Here is a 15,916-nt window from a genome sequence, read left to right as displayed (position 1 = left end):
CTCCTTCCCCCCTCTCTTTCCCCCCCCTTCCTTTCTCTCCCCCTCTCCTTCCCCCCCTCTCCTTTCCCCCCTCTCCTTTCCCCCCCTCTCCTTTCCCCCCTCCCCCTCCCTCTCCTTCCCCCCCCTCTCCTTTCCCCCCCTCTCCTTTCCCCCCCTCTCCTTTCCCCCCTCTCCTTCCCCCCCTCTCCTTTCCCCCCCTCTCCTTTCCCCCCCTCTCCTTTCCCCCCCTCTCCTTTCCCCCCCTCTCCTTTCCCCCCCCTCTCCTTTCCTCCCCCTCTCCTTCCCCCCCTCTCCTTTCCCCCCTCTCCTTTCCCCCCCCTCCTTTCCCCCCCTCTCCTTTCCCCCCCTCTCCTTCCCCCCCTCTCCTTTCCCCCCCTCTCCTTTCCCCCCCTCTCCTTTCCCCCCCTCTCCTTTCCCCCCTCTCCTTTCCCCCCCTCTCCTTTCCCCCCCTCTCCTTTCCCCCCCTCTCCTTTCCCCCCTCTCCTTTCCCCCCTCTCCTTCCCCCCTCTCCTTCCCCCCTCTCCTTTCCCCCCTCTCCTTCCCCCCTCTCCTTTCCCCCCCCTCTCCTTTCCCCCCTCTCCTTTCCCCCCCTCTCCTTTCCCCCCCTCTCCTTTCCCCCCTCTCCTTTCCCCCCCTCTCCTTTCCCCCCCTCTTCCTTCCCCCCTCTCCTTTCCCCCCCTCTCCTTTCCCCCCCCTCTCCTTTCCCCCCCTCTCCTTTCCCCCCCCTCTCCTTTCCCCCCCTCTCCTTTCCCCCCCCTCTCCTTTCCCCCCCCTCTCCTTTCCCCCCCTCTCCTTTCCCCCCTCTCCTTTCCCCCCTCTCCTTTCCCCCCCCTCTCCTTCCCCCCCTCTCCTTTCCCCTTCCCTCCCCCTCTCCTTTCCCCCCTCTCCTTCCCCCCCCTCTCCTTCCCCCCCTCTCCTTTCCCCCCCTCTCCTTTCCCCCCCCTCTCCTTTCCCCCCCCTCTCCTTTCCCCCCCCCTCTCCTTTCCCCCCCTCCCTTTCCCCCCCCCCCTCTCCTTCCCCCCCTCTCCTTCCCCCCCCTCACTTCCCCCCTCTCCTTTCCCCCCTCTCCTTTCCCCCCCTCTCCTTTCCCCCCCTCCTTCCCCCCCTCTCCTTCCCCCCCCTCTCCTTTCCCCCCCCTCCCCTTTCCCCCCCCTCTCCTTTCCCCCCCCCTCTCCTTTCCCCCCCCTCTCCTTCCCCCCTCTCCTTCCCCCCTCCTTCCCCCCTCTCCTTTCCCCCCCTCTCCTTTCCCCCCCCTCTCCTTTCCCCCCCTCTCCTTCCCCCCCTCTCCTTTCCCCCCCTCTCCTTTCCCCCCCCTCTCCTTTCCCCCCCTCTCCTTTCCCCCCCTCTCCTTTCCCCCCCCTCTCCTTTCCCCCCCTCTCCTTCCCCCCCTCTCCTTTCCCCCCCTCTCCTTTCCCCCCCCTCTCCTTTCCCCCCCCCTCTCCTTTCCCCCCCCTCTCCTTTCCCCCCCCTCTCCTTTCCCCCCCCTCTCCTTTCCCCCCCTCTCCTTTCCCCCCCCTCTCCTTTCCCCCCCCTCTCCTTTCCCCCCCTCTCCTTTCCCCCCCCTCTCCTTTCCCCCCCTCTCCTTTCCCCCCCCTCTCCTTTCCCCCCCCTCTCCTTTCCCCCCCCTCTCCTTTCCCCCCCTCTCCTTTCCCCCCCCTCTCCTTTCCCCCCCCTCTCCTTTCCCCCCCCTCTCCTTTCCCCCCCCTCTCCTTTCCCCCCCCTCTCCTTTCCCCCCCCTCTCCTTTCCCCCCCCTCTCCTTTCCCCCCCCTCTCCTTTCCCCCCCCTCTCCTTTCCCCCCCCTCTCCTTTCCCCCCCCTCTCCTTTCCCCCCCTCTCCTTTCCCCCCCCTCTCCTTTCCCCCCCCTCTCCTTTCCCCCCCTCTCCTTTCCCCCCCCTCTCCTTTCCCCCCCCTCTCCTTTCCCCCCCCTCTCCTTTCCCCCCCTCTCCTTTCCCCCCCCTCTCCTTTCCCCCCCCTCTCCTTTCCCCCCCCTCTCCTTTCCCCCCCCTCTCCTTTCCCCCCCTCTCCTTTCCCCCCCCTCTCCTTTCCCCCCCCTCTCCTTTCCCCCCCTCTCCTTCCCCCCCTCTCCTTTCCCCCCCTCTCCTTTCCCCCCCGCTCTCCTTTCCCCCCCCTCTCCTTTCCCCCCGGCTCTCCTTTCCCCCCGCTCTCCTTTCCCCCCCCTCTCCTTTCCCCCCCTCTCCTTTCCCCCCCCCTCTCCTTTCCCCCCCCTCTCCTTTCCCCCCCCTCTCCTTTCCCCCCTTCCCCCCCCTCTCCTTTCCCCCCCCTCTCCTTTCCCCCCCCTCTCCTTCCCCCCCTCTCCTTTCTCCCCCCCTCTCCTTTCCCCCCCTCCCCCTCCTTCTTTCCCCCTCTCCCCCCCCTCTCCTTCTCCCCCCCCTCTCCTTTCTCCCCCCCCTCTCCTTTCTCCCCCCCCTCTCCTTTCTCCCCCCCCTCTCCTTTCTCCCCCCCCTCTCCTTTCTCCCCCCCCTCTCCTTTCTCCCCCCCCTCTCCTTTCTCCCCCCCTCTCCTTTCCCCCCCCCTCTCCTTTCTCCCCCCCCTCTCCTTTCTCCCCCCCTCTCCTTTCTCCCCCCTCTCCTTTCCCCCCCCCCTCCTCTCCTCCCCCCCCCCCCTCTCCTTTCCTCCTCCCCCCCCCCCCCCCCCCCCGACTTGAGCACAAAAAGCTATGCTGATGCTCCCAATGGTGAATAAAGCTCACTTGATTTAAGCTGTCGTGTGTGTGCCAATTGACCACTTGGTCCTGGACCTACTTCAGCTTCTTATACCTTTTTGATTACATTGCAAGAGATGAAGACCTGTTTCAATGTTGAAGGACTTACCATAATATCTTGAGACTGGCTTTGAGTTATTCCTGCCTGAGTCCCTTGCTACCAGCAAGTTTAAGCATGACCAAGAAGCTTTAAAAATTTATTTAAGCTCCTTCAGGATAATATAAGTTAAATTTCCCAGAAGCTTTAAAAGGAAGTAACTTGGAGTAAGTGTTTGCAAAGTGGACCATTTTTGAGAGACAATATGATCCAGGTCGCAAACAGTGTTACTGTGCTATACTGAAGGCATCATCAAGCATCGAGAGGACACAAATATAAAATTAGCTGACGCAAGTGATGAACAAATTTTCTTTTCATCTGTGGAATAGATTCCTGCCAATTACCATTTATGCTGCGATATATAGCCTCGATTTAAACATTTGGACATGGGATTTTGGGTTGTAAGGATAAGTTTTAGAAAAAGCTACACATTGCGTGTGGATGCGATGATGGAAATTTCATTTGTGGAATGCAGCTGATCATGTTGGATTGTAATATTTAATTGATATCCTTGAATTTCACTGGGCTGGACCCGTTTCAGGCTCTGATTTCATGGGGTTCTATCTGGGAAATTTAACCTATATTATCCTGAAGGAGCTTAAATAAATTTAGCAGATTCCAGAACAATGCAGTTGGTGCATGTCCAATGGGTGGAGATTGGCTTGATGGGCCAAATGATTCTTTTGCACCCTATACGTTGTATTCTGATAGGATCTTGGCCAATCCTTCTGTAATGTGTTCAGAATGCTTAGCTTGCTGTGAAGGGAAGGTTGCTGATGGCCAGCATGTTTCAGTTCTATTCCCACCCGGTGATAGATTGTTGATATGTGGGTTCATTCCATTGTGATGTGTATCTGGGGGAAATCGGGTGTCGGACAGGCAGTTTGGTAAGTATAATCTTCCTTTGTATTGTGAAGAGCTGAAAGCACAAACCTTAAATCTGTTATTGCTGGATACGCACATTAGTACACCCACCCATTTTACTATTGTGTAACCTGACAGTTTGAGGTATTTGAGTTAATAATCAGCTCCTCCTCATGATTTAAAGTAATCAGGACTAATCGTTCAATATTTCAATATCAAAATGCTTGATGGGCCAGACCAATCAGCATCACTAAAACAGATTATCTGGTCGTTGATCTGTGCTGATTTTTCGGATCAGTTGGCTGCTGCATTTTCCCACATTCCAACGGGGACTATACTTTAAAAATATTTCATTGGCTGTGAAACACTTTAGGACGTCCTGAGGTTGTGAAAGGTGCTATATAAATGCAAGTTTGTTCATTCTCCTTTTAAATTGGTGTTCATTATTATTTCTGCTGAGCACAAGTTCTTGGGACAATTGAAAGGGCGACATCTCGTAAAGTGACAGAGACTCTTTCACAAGAGAGGCAGCAACAGCCTGGCATTCGAAAAGGATTATCTTTTTTTTAATATAAGGTGGAACAGTGCTGTATCCCAGCAGCTTGAGCATGCAGGCAGATATTGGTATTGTGCATAAAGGAATCAAGAGCTCTGAGAGACTAATGAAATGGACAGGACAGTTAAAACAGTCCTTTCAGGGACGTGTCCCGCCCCCTCCCCCACCCCACACTGCACAGAATTTACATCACCGTGACAGGCCATTTGGCCCAGCTGGTCCATGCTGATCATGGTCTACATGGTCCTTCTCCCACCCCTCTGCTCATCCCATCAGCATATCCTTCGATTCCTTTCTCCCTCATCTACTTATTTCGCTTCCCCTTAAATGCATCAATGCTATTTGCCTCAACTACTCCCTGTGGTAGCGAGTTCCACATTCTCACCACTCGCTGGCTAAAGAAGTTTCACCTGAGTTCCCTATTGGATTTATTGGCAACTACCTTATATTTATGACCTCGTGGTGAGATGGGCGGGGGGGGGGGGACCAAAACCATAGTGGAAACATCTCTGCGTCTACTCTATCCAAAAACTTTGATCATTTTGAAGACCTCTATTAGGTGACCCCTCAGGAGAAAAGAGCCCAGCCAGTTCGATCGTTTCTGATTGTTAGAACCTCTCGGTTCATGTTTGCATTTTTCCCAGGGCCTCTATCTTTTTTTATTAATATGGAGACCAGAACTGTGTGGTGTAACCAAAGTATACATATCTAAACACATGTTTTCAAGCCAGGAGGCTCAATGCCATGAGTTTGCATAAGGTTTGCGTTTGTGTTATATTAAATTAAAATATTTCTTCCATGTAGGAATTTATAAATCATTTCTTTTCATCGAAACAGTCATTATATTGGATATACTTCTTGCTCTGCTCGCCTTAATTGAATTTTTTTTTTTAACCAGTTACCTGGGCTGATTTTTGAAGCTATTTGCTGTTGTTGATGAATTTGCTTCTTCGGTTGTGTATTGTGTGTTTGTGCAGGCGAAGGTGGATTCGCAGCACGCCCATGGCATGCAAGAGTTGGAATTCATTCAAGGCCAAAGTGCAACGGAAGAAGCGAGAAGGTGCGTCGATGGGTGGCTGAAAGCACCAGGTATTTTGAGAACGCTGCATTCCTCCAGCTCTGGACTCTTGTGCATCCCCGTATTCCTTCGCTCCTTCATTGATGTCTGTCCCTTCAGCCATCTAAGCCCTAAGCTCTGGCATTCTCTCTGATGTTCCTTTTAAAACCGATCTCTTTGACCAAGCTTTTGTTCACCTGTTCTAATATCTTCTTCTAAGGCTCGGTGTTAAAAAAAAAAAAAAAAAATGTTTTTCTCCAATAAGGCTCCTGTGAAGCACCTTGGGATGTTTTACTATGTTAAAGGTGCTAAGTAACTGTTGACTCCTGCTGGATGTGGGTGGGTGTTGGGTGAGGATTGGAGCTGGCATATGTGAAGCATAACTACTTGGATGAGCCACTTGGAAGCTGGCTAGCATCCATGGAACGGTGTTGCTGCAATATTCGGTGTCTTCAGGAGAGGAGAGAAAATGATTGGGGAGTGGCAATTTGGATCCCACCTTCTGATGACCATAATCCTTTGGTAAACACAACTGCTGCCATTTATTCTTCAGTGAGAAATTCTGCTCGTAGAATGAAGAAAATTTCCACGCTCTTGCTTAGTTGTGAGATTGGGAACAATTTCTATGGAAAGCTCACAAATTAATTTTATTCTGCTTCTTCTGATCATTTAATATTTTGTTTCGCTCTTAATTTATTTTCTTGATTTCTTAATTGATTTATTTGGCTCCCCCTCCCGCTCTTTCTCCTCCCTCTCACTTCCCAATGTGTTTGTCAAGCAGGGCTAAAGCCTGGGGTTGTCAGTTTTGGGCGTGGAGCAGGTAGAAGGCACACGGATGCAATGGTGACTACTGATCCCATTGACTGCCCAATAATGAACTGTAACAGGAAGTTTGACAATCAACATCTGCTTTTAGGACACTTGAAAAGGTACCCACTTTCTTTGAAACTTGAGAATGAAAGTAATGTCAGTTTATGGCTGTGTAAGACTGCTTTAAGAAATTTAAATACTGTAGAATGGCGACTAACCAATTGGATAAATATTGAGAAAATTAATTCCATACCAACTTGATCAGTCTACAAATTTGTCCTACTTGTACTCAATTGACTGATTCAGGGACACGTGTATGACTTAATTGATCTGTTGTAGTTGAGTTTCACCATTTCCCTCCTCCACTCACTATTCAGTTCTGGGCACCTCAGGAGGGACATATTGGCCTTGGAGAGAGTGCAGTGCAGATTCACCAGAATGATACCGGGACTAAAAGGGTTAAATTATGAGGACAGGTTGCACAGACTAGGCTTGTATTCCCTCGAGTATAGAAGATTAAGGGGTGATCTAATTGAAGTGTTTAAGATGATTAAAGGAGTTGCTAGCACAGATGGAGAGCAATGAGTTCCTCTGCTGGTGGAGTCCAGAACAAGGGATATGTGGCAACGGTGGGTATACGGAATTGGGTTACACATCAGCCATGATCTCATTGAATGACTGAACAGGCTTGAGGGGCTAAATGGCCTACTCCTAAGTTCCTATAACCTTAATATTAGAGCTGGGCTGCTCAGGGGTGATATCAGGAAGCACTTCTTCACACAAAGGGTAGTGGAAATCTGCAACCAACTCAAAAGCTTTTGAGGCTTGGGGGTCAATTGAAAATTTAAAAACTGAGATTGATAGATTTTTGTTAGGCAGCGGTATTGAGGGTTACAGAACCAAGGTGGGTCGATGGAGTTAAGATACAGACCAGCCATGATTTTTAAATTCGCAGACTTGAGGAGCTGAATGGCCTACTCCTGTTCCTATGTTCCTCACAGAAGAAGCATAGGGAACATTTGATACGTTAACGAGTAACACACTCAGCTCTATTTTGACTCCCGGATGGAAATGTGGATGGGTGATGGTGAGGACTGGACCTGGGGAGTCAGCCGTGAAGCTTCAAGTGGATTACTATCCATGTTTGGATTGGGGGAAATTAGGCTTGTTTTGGAGCAGCAATTGCTGGAAAAGTTGGGAGTGGGAATTGCCAAAGAAGGCGTAGTCCTATTTTGCACTGTCAGCAACTTTGGTGTTTTATGAAACCTTGACTCTGTCCATTAATAAAATCTCATACCCCACTATGGCAGGCAGGCAGAGAAAATCTGACTGAGTGCTGGGCTCGGTATAGTCCAGAGCTCGGTAGACCTAGAGCCATGGTGACTATGGGCTCCTCGATGGAAGAGTGATCTTTAACAATGTTGGAGTGGTATGGGTGGGCAGTTGTCACAGCTCTACAAGACTGGCTGCAGGTTTCCCAGCCTCTTTAAATGGGGTTTCCGCATTTATGCCGGTATGTGATAGATATTCTGACGAGGGACATGTGTAATTTTTATGCCTCATGCGATGATCACACAAGCTGACAGATGAAACAGGATCATCTTTGTAATTCCCCTCTGCAACTTGTTTGTTGGACATTATACTCCTCTGATCTTGGCTGCAAGTCTGTCATACAGGAAGTCCAGACCACTTGGGCCGAATTGCCTGTTTCTGTACCTTACATTCGATGTGACCTGCGTAATCATGCACTGTGGTAACTTCTTAACGTATGTTTTTATTTTTTTTTAAAAAGGTTTGACCATTCTCCCTGTGATCCCGCAATCACACTACATGGGTCTCCATCCACTTTGTATGTTTGTGTTGCGTGCTGCCAACGATTTATAAACCTGCAGAAATATGAAGATCATTTGGCGTTACAGGTACATTATGACAAATGTTTACATGATGAATAAGATTCATACTTAGTGTTATATATGTAAACCTGTAAATACCTTGTTTAACCACCAGAGGGCTCATCCCCTGGAGTCCCAAGGGATCCCACAATCCCTTGCGAGCGGCTGTACATAAGGAGGCCTCACAGGCTGGAGTGGCACTCTGGAGACCTGTAATAAAGGATTACGGCCACACATTACTTTGAGCTTACAGTATCTGGTCAGATTCTTTATTCAAGACATAACATTTAGTATACCTCAAATTATTTTTTCCCATTTGCAAGTTAACCATGGTAGCCATTGCTCATTATATGCTTCAGTATATTTTTGATGGATTCTCCCAAAGTAGCTAACCTCAGTTTTTTGTTTCCGTTTTGTTAATCTCGTGCCCTCTCCCATCGTGTCTGTCCCAGCCAACAAAGAGCTATCCAGCATATTCCCACTTCCCGGCCCTTGTCGGTTACGGCATTTCAAGTGCGCATCCAAGTACTTTTTAAATGCAATGAGGGTTTCTGCCTCTTACCACCCTTTCAGACAGTGAGTTTCAGACCCCCACCACCTTCTGGATGAAAAACTTTCTCCTCGACTCTCCTCTAATCCTTTTACCAATTACTTTGAATCAATGCCCCCTGGTTATTGACCTCTCTGCTAGGGGAAGCAGGTCCATCCTATCCACTCTCTCTCTCCCCCACAGAATTTTATACACCTCAATTAAGTCTTCCATCAGTCTCCTCTGCTCCAAGGAAAACGACCCCAGCCTATCCAATCTACTCAACCTATCCTCATAAGTCAACCCCCTCATCTCCGGAATCAACCTAGTGAACCTTCTGTGAACAGCCTCCAATGCAAGTATATCCTTCCTTAAATACGGAGACCAAAACTATACACAGTACTCTAGATGTGGCCTCATCAATACCCTGTACAGTTCTAGCAGGACTTCTCTGCTTTTATACTCTATCCTCTTTGCAATAAAGGCCAACATTCCATTTGCCTTCCTGATTACTTGTTGTACGTGCATATACTAATTTTTTGTGTTTCATGCACAAGGGCCCCCAGGTCCCTCTGTACTGTAGCACTTTGCAATTTTTCTCCATTAAAATTATAATTTGCTTTTCTATTTTTTTCTGCAAAAGTGGATAACCTCACATTTTCCTACATTATACTCCATCTACCAAATTTTTGCCCACTCACTTCACCTGTCTATATCCCTTTGCAGATTTTTTTGTAACCACCTCACAATTTGCTTTCCCCATCCATCTTTGTATCATCAGCACACTTAGCTGCATTACACTCTGTCCCTTCATCCAAGTCATTAATATAGATTGTTAATAGTTGAGGACCCAGCACAGATCCTTGCCACACCCCACTAGTTACTGTTTGCCAGCTGGAAAATGATCCATTTATCCCGACTCTCTGTTTTCTGTTAGCATGAATTGAGGATTGGCGAACTAATAGATTACCCCCAAACCCCCAATCTTGTGCAGTAATTTTTTATGTGGCACCTTATTGAATGCCTTCTGGAAATCAAAATACACCACATCCACTGGTTCCCCTTTATCCACCCTGCTCGTTACATCCTCAAAGAACTCCAGCAAATTTGTCAAACTGGATTTCCCTTTCATAAAACCATGCTGACTCTGCTTGATTGAATTATGCTTTTCCAAATGTCCCGATACTGCTTCGTTAATAATGGACTCCAGCATTTTCCCAACGACAGATGTTCGGCTAACTGGTCTATAGTTTCCTGCTTTTTGTCTGTCTCCTTTTTTTTTGAAGCCTTATGGACTCGACATTGAGTTCAACAATTTCAGATCATAACCATTGCTCTCATTTTTTCGGACAGCAGCTGTTGATGATTCTGCAATTCCCATTTGCACCTCCTCTGGACCCATCTTTAGTTTCTTTTTCCCATTACCACCCCCTTTTGCCTTGCATCATCATTATCCCTTTTGTCATTTAATCTCTCCTGCCTTCCACCCTATCACAGACCTTCCCGTTTATTCTTTCCTCCCCTCCCCCTTTCCCTGCCTCTCTACTTGCTTAAAACCTGTTACATCTCCAACTTGTTCTGATGAAAGCATCAAACAGAAATATTAACTGTTTCTCTCTCCGCAGATGCTGCCTGTCCTGCTAAGTGTTCCCCGAATTTTCTGCTTTTGACTCTATAAAGAACACTCTGTATCTCACTACTGCAATGTATCTAAACTATTCAGCATGCTATGACTGTAACTTGGTAATCAGTGAAATATTTTGAGTTGTAGGGTGACTATTTCACAGTTCTCGAACCAAAGTGTTTCTCTTCAAAGGGTACAATTAGCTACGTTAGAGTTCATTGACTGTGTCTAAGCAAAATTGACAGCCACCTTGTGCACAGCAAGATCCCACCGAGATGAATGGCCAGTAGTACTTGTGAATTTTTACTGGAGGCTTGATCTCCACTCGCAAGACGATCTTCGGGACGATCTTGGGTCATTTGTTGGAAGAGTCTGTGTATCTGCAGTTGATGGCATGCCATTCGTGTGCAACCAGCTTTATTGGCAGTTTTATGATGGGGAGAAACTTTTTCCATGGGCATAAGGGTCGGTAATCAGAGGGGACAGATTTAAGATAATTGGCAAAAGACCAAAAGGGAAGATCAGAGTTCCTTTTTTCCGCAGCGAGTGTGAGCTGGAATGCGCTGCCCGAAAGGGCGGTGGCAGTCGGTTCACCAGTAACTTTCAAAAGGTAATTGGAGATGTACTTGAAAGAAAAAACTTTGCAGGGCTATGGGTAAAGAGCGGGGGAGTGGTACTAATTGGAGAGCTCTTTCAAAGAGCCGGCACAGGCTCGATTGGCTGAATGGCTTCCTGTGCTGGATCATTCTATGAAAATAAATTCAATAAAAAGAATATTTTTTGTCATTCGTATAACTTTTTAGTGCAACTCGCCTCTTCTCTGGAAGGGTGGAGAGAGAGTTGGATGCAGAATTAAGGATCCCAAGGCCTCAGAGGGTGCAGAGGAGATTTCCCAGACTGGTAACTGGGATGAGGTACTTCAGTCATGTGGAGAGACCACAGAATCTGGGGTCATTCTCCTCAAAGCAGAGAAGGTTAAGGAGAGAGTGAATAGAGGTGTTCAAAATTATAAGGAATTTTGATAAGAGTACAGAGTATTTGAACAAGTCAATAGGGCGAAACTGTTTCCACTGGCTGAAGGGTTGGTGATCAGAAGACCCAGAATTAAGATAATTGTCAAAAGAACCAGAGGGAAGATTACATTTTTTTAATGCAGTGTGTTATGATTTGGAATGCACAGCCTGAAAGGCAAGTAGGTTCATTAGTCCTTTTCAAAAGAGAATTGGATAAATACTTGAAGGGAAATAAATTGCAGGGCTTTGAGGAAAGAGCAGTGGGAGTGGGATTAATTGGATAACTCTTCCCTCGAGCCTGCAAAGGCACAAAGAACCGAATGGCCTCCTGTGTCCTGTATGACTCTAGGACTTATGAAGGGTTTTGATAGTTGATAGGGAGAAACTTTACACTGGCAGAAGGTGACAGATTTAAGATAATTGGCCAAAAGAACAAGTGCTTTCAACTGCCACTTAATGAAGACCTTGTAGTTCTAATAGAAGCATACATTTATTAAAAGATTGCCCTTTTTATTTTGTAGGTTGATTTGTTGGACCCTGAAGGCCATCGGCGTGACCTTGAACCACAGATCACTCAGTGCTTCGCTTGCCCGAGCTGTTACCTGCTCTTTAACTTGAGGGATGAATGCCTGCAGCATATGGCCAAGACAAACCACTTCCTTCAAACGCACAAATTGAGTGGTAGGTTTTGGGGGCAGGTGCAAAGTAAAATGTTTTCACCAGAGCACAAGACGGGGAACAACTTATTAAAACGCAGTACTTAAAACAGATGCAGCTGTAAGCAAGGAATGTAATATTTCATTGGTCCAATAAATCCTTACTGTCGTATATTAAAATTGTTACAGTAGCCCAGTGCTGTGGAACCATACCCACAGTGAGTCGCGGTCAGTAGATCAAAGCGGGGACAACAGTATTGTAAAGAGTGCCAGAATTGTAGAATCTTACAGCACGGAGGGAGGCCATTTGGCCCATCGTGCCTGTGCCGGCTCTTTGAAAGAGCTGTCCAATTAGTCCCACTCCCTGCTCTTTCCCCATAGCCCTGTAAATTTGTCCTTTTTTAAATATATTCCCTTCTGAAAGTTACTATTGAATCTGCTTCCACCACCCTTTCATGCAGTGCATTCCAGATCAACATAACTCAGTCAAAATAAAATTCTCATTTTCTCTCTGCCCCCCTGCTGGTTCTTTTGCCAATTATCTGTTAAATCTTTTGTCTCCGGCAGACGGGCCGATGACCAATGTGTAAACAGTTTCTCCCTATTGACTATCAAAACCCTTCATAATTTTGAACACCTGATTAATCTCCCCTTAACCTTCTCTGTTCTGAGGAGAACAATCCCATCTTCTCCATGTAACTGAAGTCCCTCATCCCTGGTACCATTCTGGTAAATCCAGAACATGTTCTGAGCACCCAAATTGTTTGCTTCAGTAAAAGCATTAAACTCATCTGCATGTATTATTAAAACTTCGCACACTTCATTTGTGACATAAATCCGTTGCACGTGTGAACTCCATACCCTGAGGCTTTGCTGGTACCCGTGCAGGCTTCTGACACACCGCATTCCCATCAGTTTGTACATCGTCATCAAAACAAATAGGTCTGATACGAATAAAAGCAAAAAAAAATCCAAGTTGTGGAAGGGCTGGTCATACTGAAATTCTTTGGTGATCTAACATCTATTTAAGGAAGGATATACTTGTATTGGAGGCTGTTCAGAGAAGGTTCACTAGGTTGATTCTGCAGAGGAGGGGATTGACTTATGAAGAAAGGTTGAGTAGGTTGGGCCTATACACATTGGAGTTCAGAAGAATGAGAGGTGATCGTATCGAAATATATAAGATAATGAGGGGGCTCGACAAGGTGGATGCAGAGAGAATATTTCCACTCATAGGGGAAACTAAAATTAGGGGACATGGTCTCAGAATAAGGGGCTGCCCATTTAAAACTGAGATGAGGAATTTCTTCTCAGATAGTTGTAAATCTATGGAATTCTCTGCCCCAAAGAGCTGTGGAGGCTGGGTCATTGAATATATTTAAGGCGGAGATAGACAGATTTTTGAGCGATAAGGAAATAAAGGGTTATGGGGAGCGGGCAGAGAAGTGGAGCGGAGTCCATGATCAGATCAGCCATCATATTGAATGGTGGTGCAGGCTTGAGGGGCCAGGTGGCCTACTCCTGATCCTATTTCTTATGTTCTTATGTCAGTGGTTGGTAATGCAGGTTTTTTCTGGGTAGCAGTTTTTAGCTGAGGGTGACGTGACTTATGATAATAAATTAATTATACAATAGGCAACACGTGAAAGTGATTGATTGATTGTTGATGACCAATCCATGCGAACCAATGGATAATTCCAGGCATCTGAAGTAACAGAAATAATCCCCCACACCAAGCAGTCTTCAAAGTTCACACCACTGCTGAACCAAAAACCGAACAGCCCATTTAGAAAATCACCATCTTCCAACTACCCTGGTCCCTTCGAAACTACCCCACCCCAACCCACCTGCCCTAGACACACAACAGCATCTCTACTAACCCAGTCTACCAAGACTCGGATGAGGCAGCCTGTGCCTGGTGTGATCTACAGATGGAAACCGGCCCCGCTTCCTTCAGAATCCAAGCTCTTAGCACAGTGCCAGCAGGAATAGCCCATTAACAAGCTGCTGAGCTTTTGTATGATTTCAGTGATTTTTGACCTTTTGCACAACGACAAAGCCATGTTTTGTCCCAAAGAAAGAAGCTGCATTTGGCTGATTCCTTTGATGACCTCAGGACGTCCCAAAGTGCTTCACAACCAATGAATTGCAGTCAATGTTGTAATGTAGGAATGGCAGCAGCCCCATTTGCGCACAGCAGGCTCCAACAAACGGCAATAAAATAATGATCAGATAATCTGTTTTCGTGATGTTGGTTGAGGGATGAATATTTGCTGGGACACCGAGGAGAACTCCACTGCTTCTCTTGACAATAGTTCTATGGGATGTATTACATCCACCTGAGAGGCAGATGTGGCCTCGGTTTAACGTCTCATCCAAAAGACGACACCTCAGAAGTGTACTGTGCTGTCAGCCGATATTTTGTGCTCAAGTCTCTGGAACGGGACTTGAACCCACAACCGAGGCGAGAGTGTTGCCACTGTGCCACGGTTGACGCAAAGCTTGCCTCGTCACTGCACACGGTGCAATATATAGGACAATATAATTTGTAGTTGATTGAGAAGTAGTTGAGTGTTGAGAAGAGCTGAACATGATCCTCTCTGTAGCTCGTGTCACCAAATAAAGAATCCATTCCCAGATCTGGGACCTCCAACTCCCAGAAGTACAAGGGCAGCAGGTGCATGGGAACACCATCACCTCCAAGTTCCGTCCAAGTCCCACACCATACCGACTTGGAAATATGTCGGCCATTCCTTCATTGTTACTCGGTCAAAATCCTGCAATTCCCTACCTAACCACACTGTGGGAGCACCTTCACCACATGGACTGCAGCATCTCAAGAAGGTGGCACACCACCACCTTCTGGAGGGTGACTCGAGATTGGCAATAAATGCCGACCTCAGCAGCGACGCACACATCCCGAGAATGAATCTTTTTTTAAAGCCGGTATTGCCGGTCAGCCCAAGAGAGCGAATCCTTGCCTCTCCCGGGAATGCTTGTCCAATCGAGGCATTTCTCCCTCCACCTTACTGCCTCAAGAAATGCCAGGCTGGTTGAGATTGGCTTGCTTTGCACAGTAAGGGTTGAGCCTCAAACCTGCTGGATCTGTGTGGTTCTGCGTATCATAAAATGGGGCGTTCCACTGGGACTTAGCAACACTGGTGAATCTGAAATTAAAAACAAAATGCTGGATACATTCACTCTGCAGGTCAGGCATCATCTGTGATGAGAAAAACAGTTAAAGTTTTAGGTCGATGACCTTTCATCAGAAATTCAAGATGAAAGTTTTAGCTGGGAGTCGAGTGCAGAGTTAACTACTTCCTTTTGGCTTCAATTCAACATTAAGCATTTTTTAAAAGCCCTATTAACTGTATTTATGAACTCTCCAGGGTTTTCAGTTATTTTCATTTATTTAAAGCCAAATTAAACTTTGAAATTCTCTAAAATATTTGGGTCTTGTCTGAAGACTAATCCAATTTTTCCCTTTTTCGTTCTTTCCCCCGGATTTCTCACTTCTAGGTGAGCAGGGAATGCGCTGCCCTCTTCCATTTCCGAACTATGCAAAGAAGTTGTTGATCTCGCTCTGCCAGGAAGTTCCATTTCAAGTTAAATGTACAGCTTGCCAACAGATGCTACGCACCCATGTCGAATTGACAGCGCATTTCAGGTGTGTATGTTGGTTTCCCATTCCTTCCCTCCACCACTGGTGGCCATGCCTTCAGCTGCCTAGGCCCTAAGCCCTGGAATTCCCTCAACCTATATGCGTGTGTGTGTCTTTCTCCTTTTAAGACACTCCTCAAAACCGACCTCTGTGACCAAACATTTAGTCACCTGTCCTAAAATCTCCATTTTTGGCTCGGTGTCAATTTTTGTCTGATTAAGTCGGTGATGTTTTACTATGTTAAAGGTGCTATATAAATGCAAGTTGTTGTTCATCCAATAGAAATATTTCATTTTCCTCGATTCTGACGAATTGGAAAGGGATAGCTGGGTTAGATTACTCACTGGGTTACTCTCTCCTCCCCCACCCCTCCATCTCACCCAGAAGATGTTGAATCCTTGCTGGGGTACAGTGGCATAGGCACTGGAACCCTC

The 15,916-nt window shown here is 47.2% G+C and overlaps 1 protein-coding gene across 3 annotated transcripts in view; it reads left to right on the top strand.

Moving 5' to 3' along the window:
- Positions 1-15,916, top strand: part of znf451 (zinc finger protein 451) — an 88,967-nt gene that overhangs the window by 37,415 nt on the left and 35,636 nt on the right. For 2 of the 3 annotated variants that reach the window (XM_070884874.1, XM_070884877.1), the window contains exons 5-9: positions 5,218-5,329; positions 6,076-6,226; positions 7,900-8,026; positions 11,687-11,846; positions 15,341-15,488. In XM_070884874.1, the coding sequence (XP_070740975.1) occupies positions 5,218-5,329; positions 6,076-6,226; positions 7,900-8,026; positions 11,687-11,846; positions 15,341-15,488 (698 nt within the window). The remainder of the gene's footprint in view (positions 1-5,217; positions 5,330-6,075; positions 6,227-7,899; positions 8,027-11,686; positions 11,847-15,340; positions 15,489-15,916) is intronic. The other variant, XM_070884875.1, reaches the window with a different exon arrangement.

The sequence above is a fragment of the Pristiophorus japonicus genome, chromosome 7 (assembly GCF_044704955.1).
Source record: "Pristiophorus japonicus isolate sPriJap1 chromosome 7, sPriJap1.hap1, whole genome shotgun sequence".
Taxonomy (NCBI): domain Eukaryota; kingdom Metazoa; phylum Chordata; class Chondrichthyes; family Pristiophoridae; genus Pristiophorus; species Pristiophorus japonicus.
This window is presented reverse-complemented; position numbering and strand designations above follow the sequence as displayed.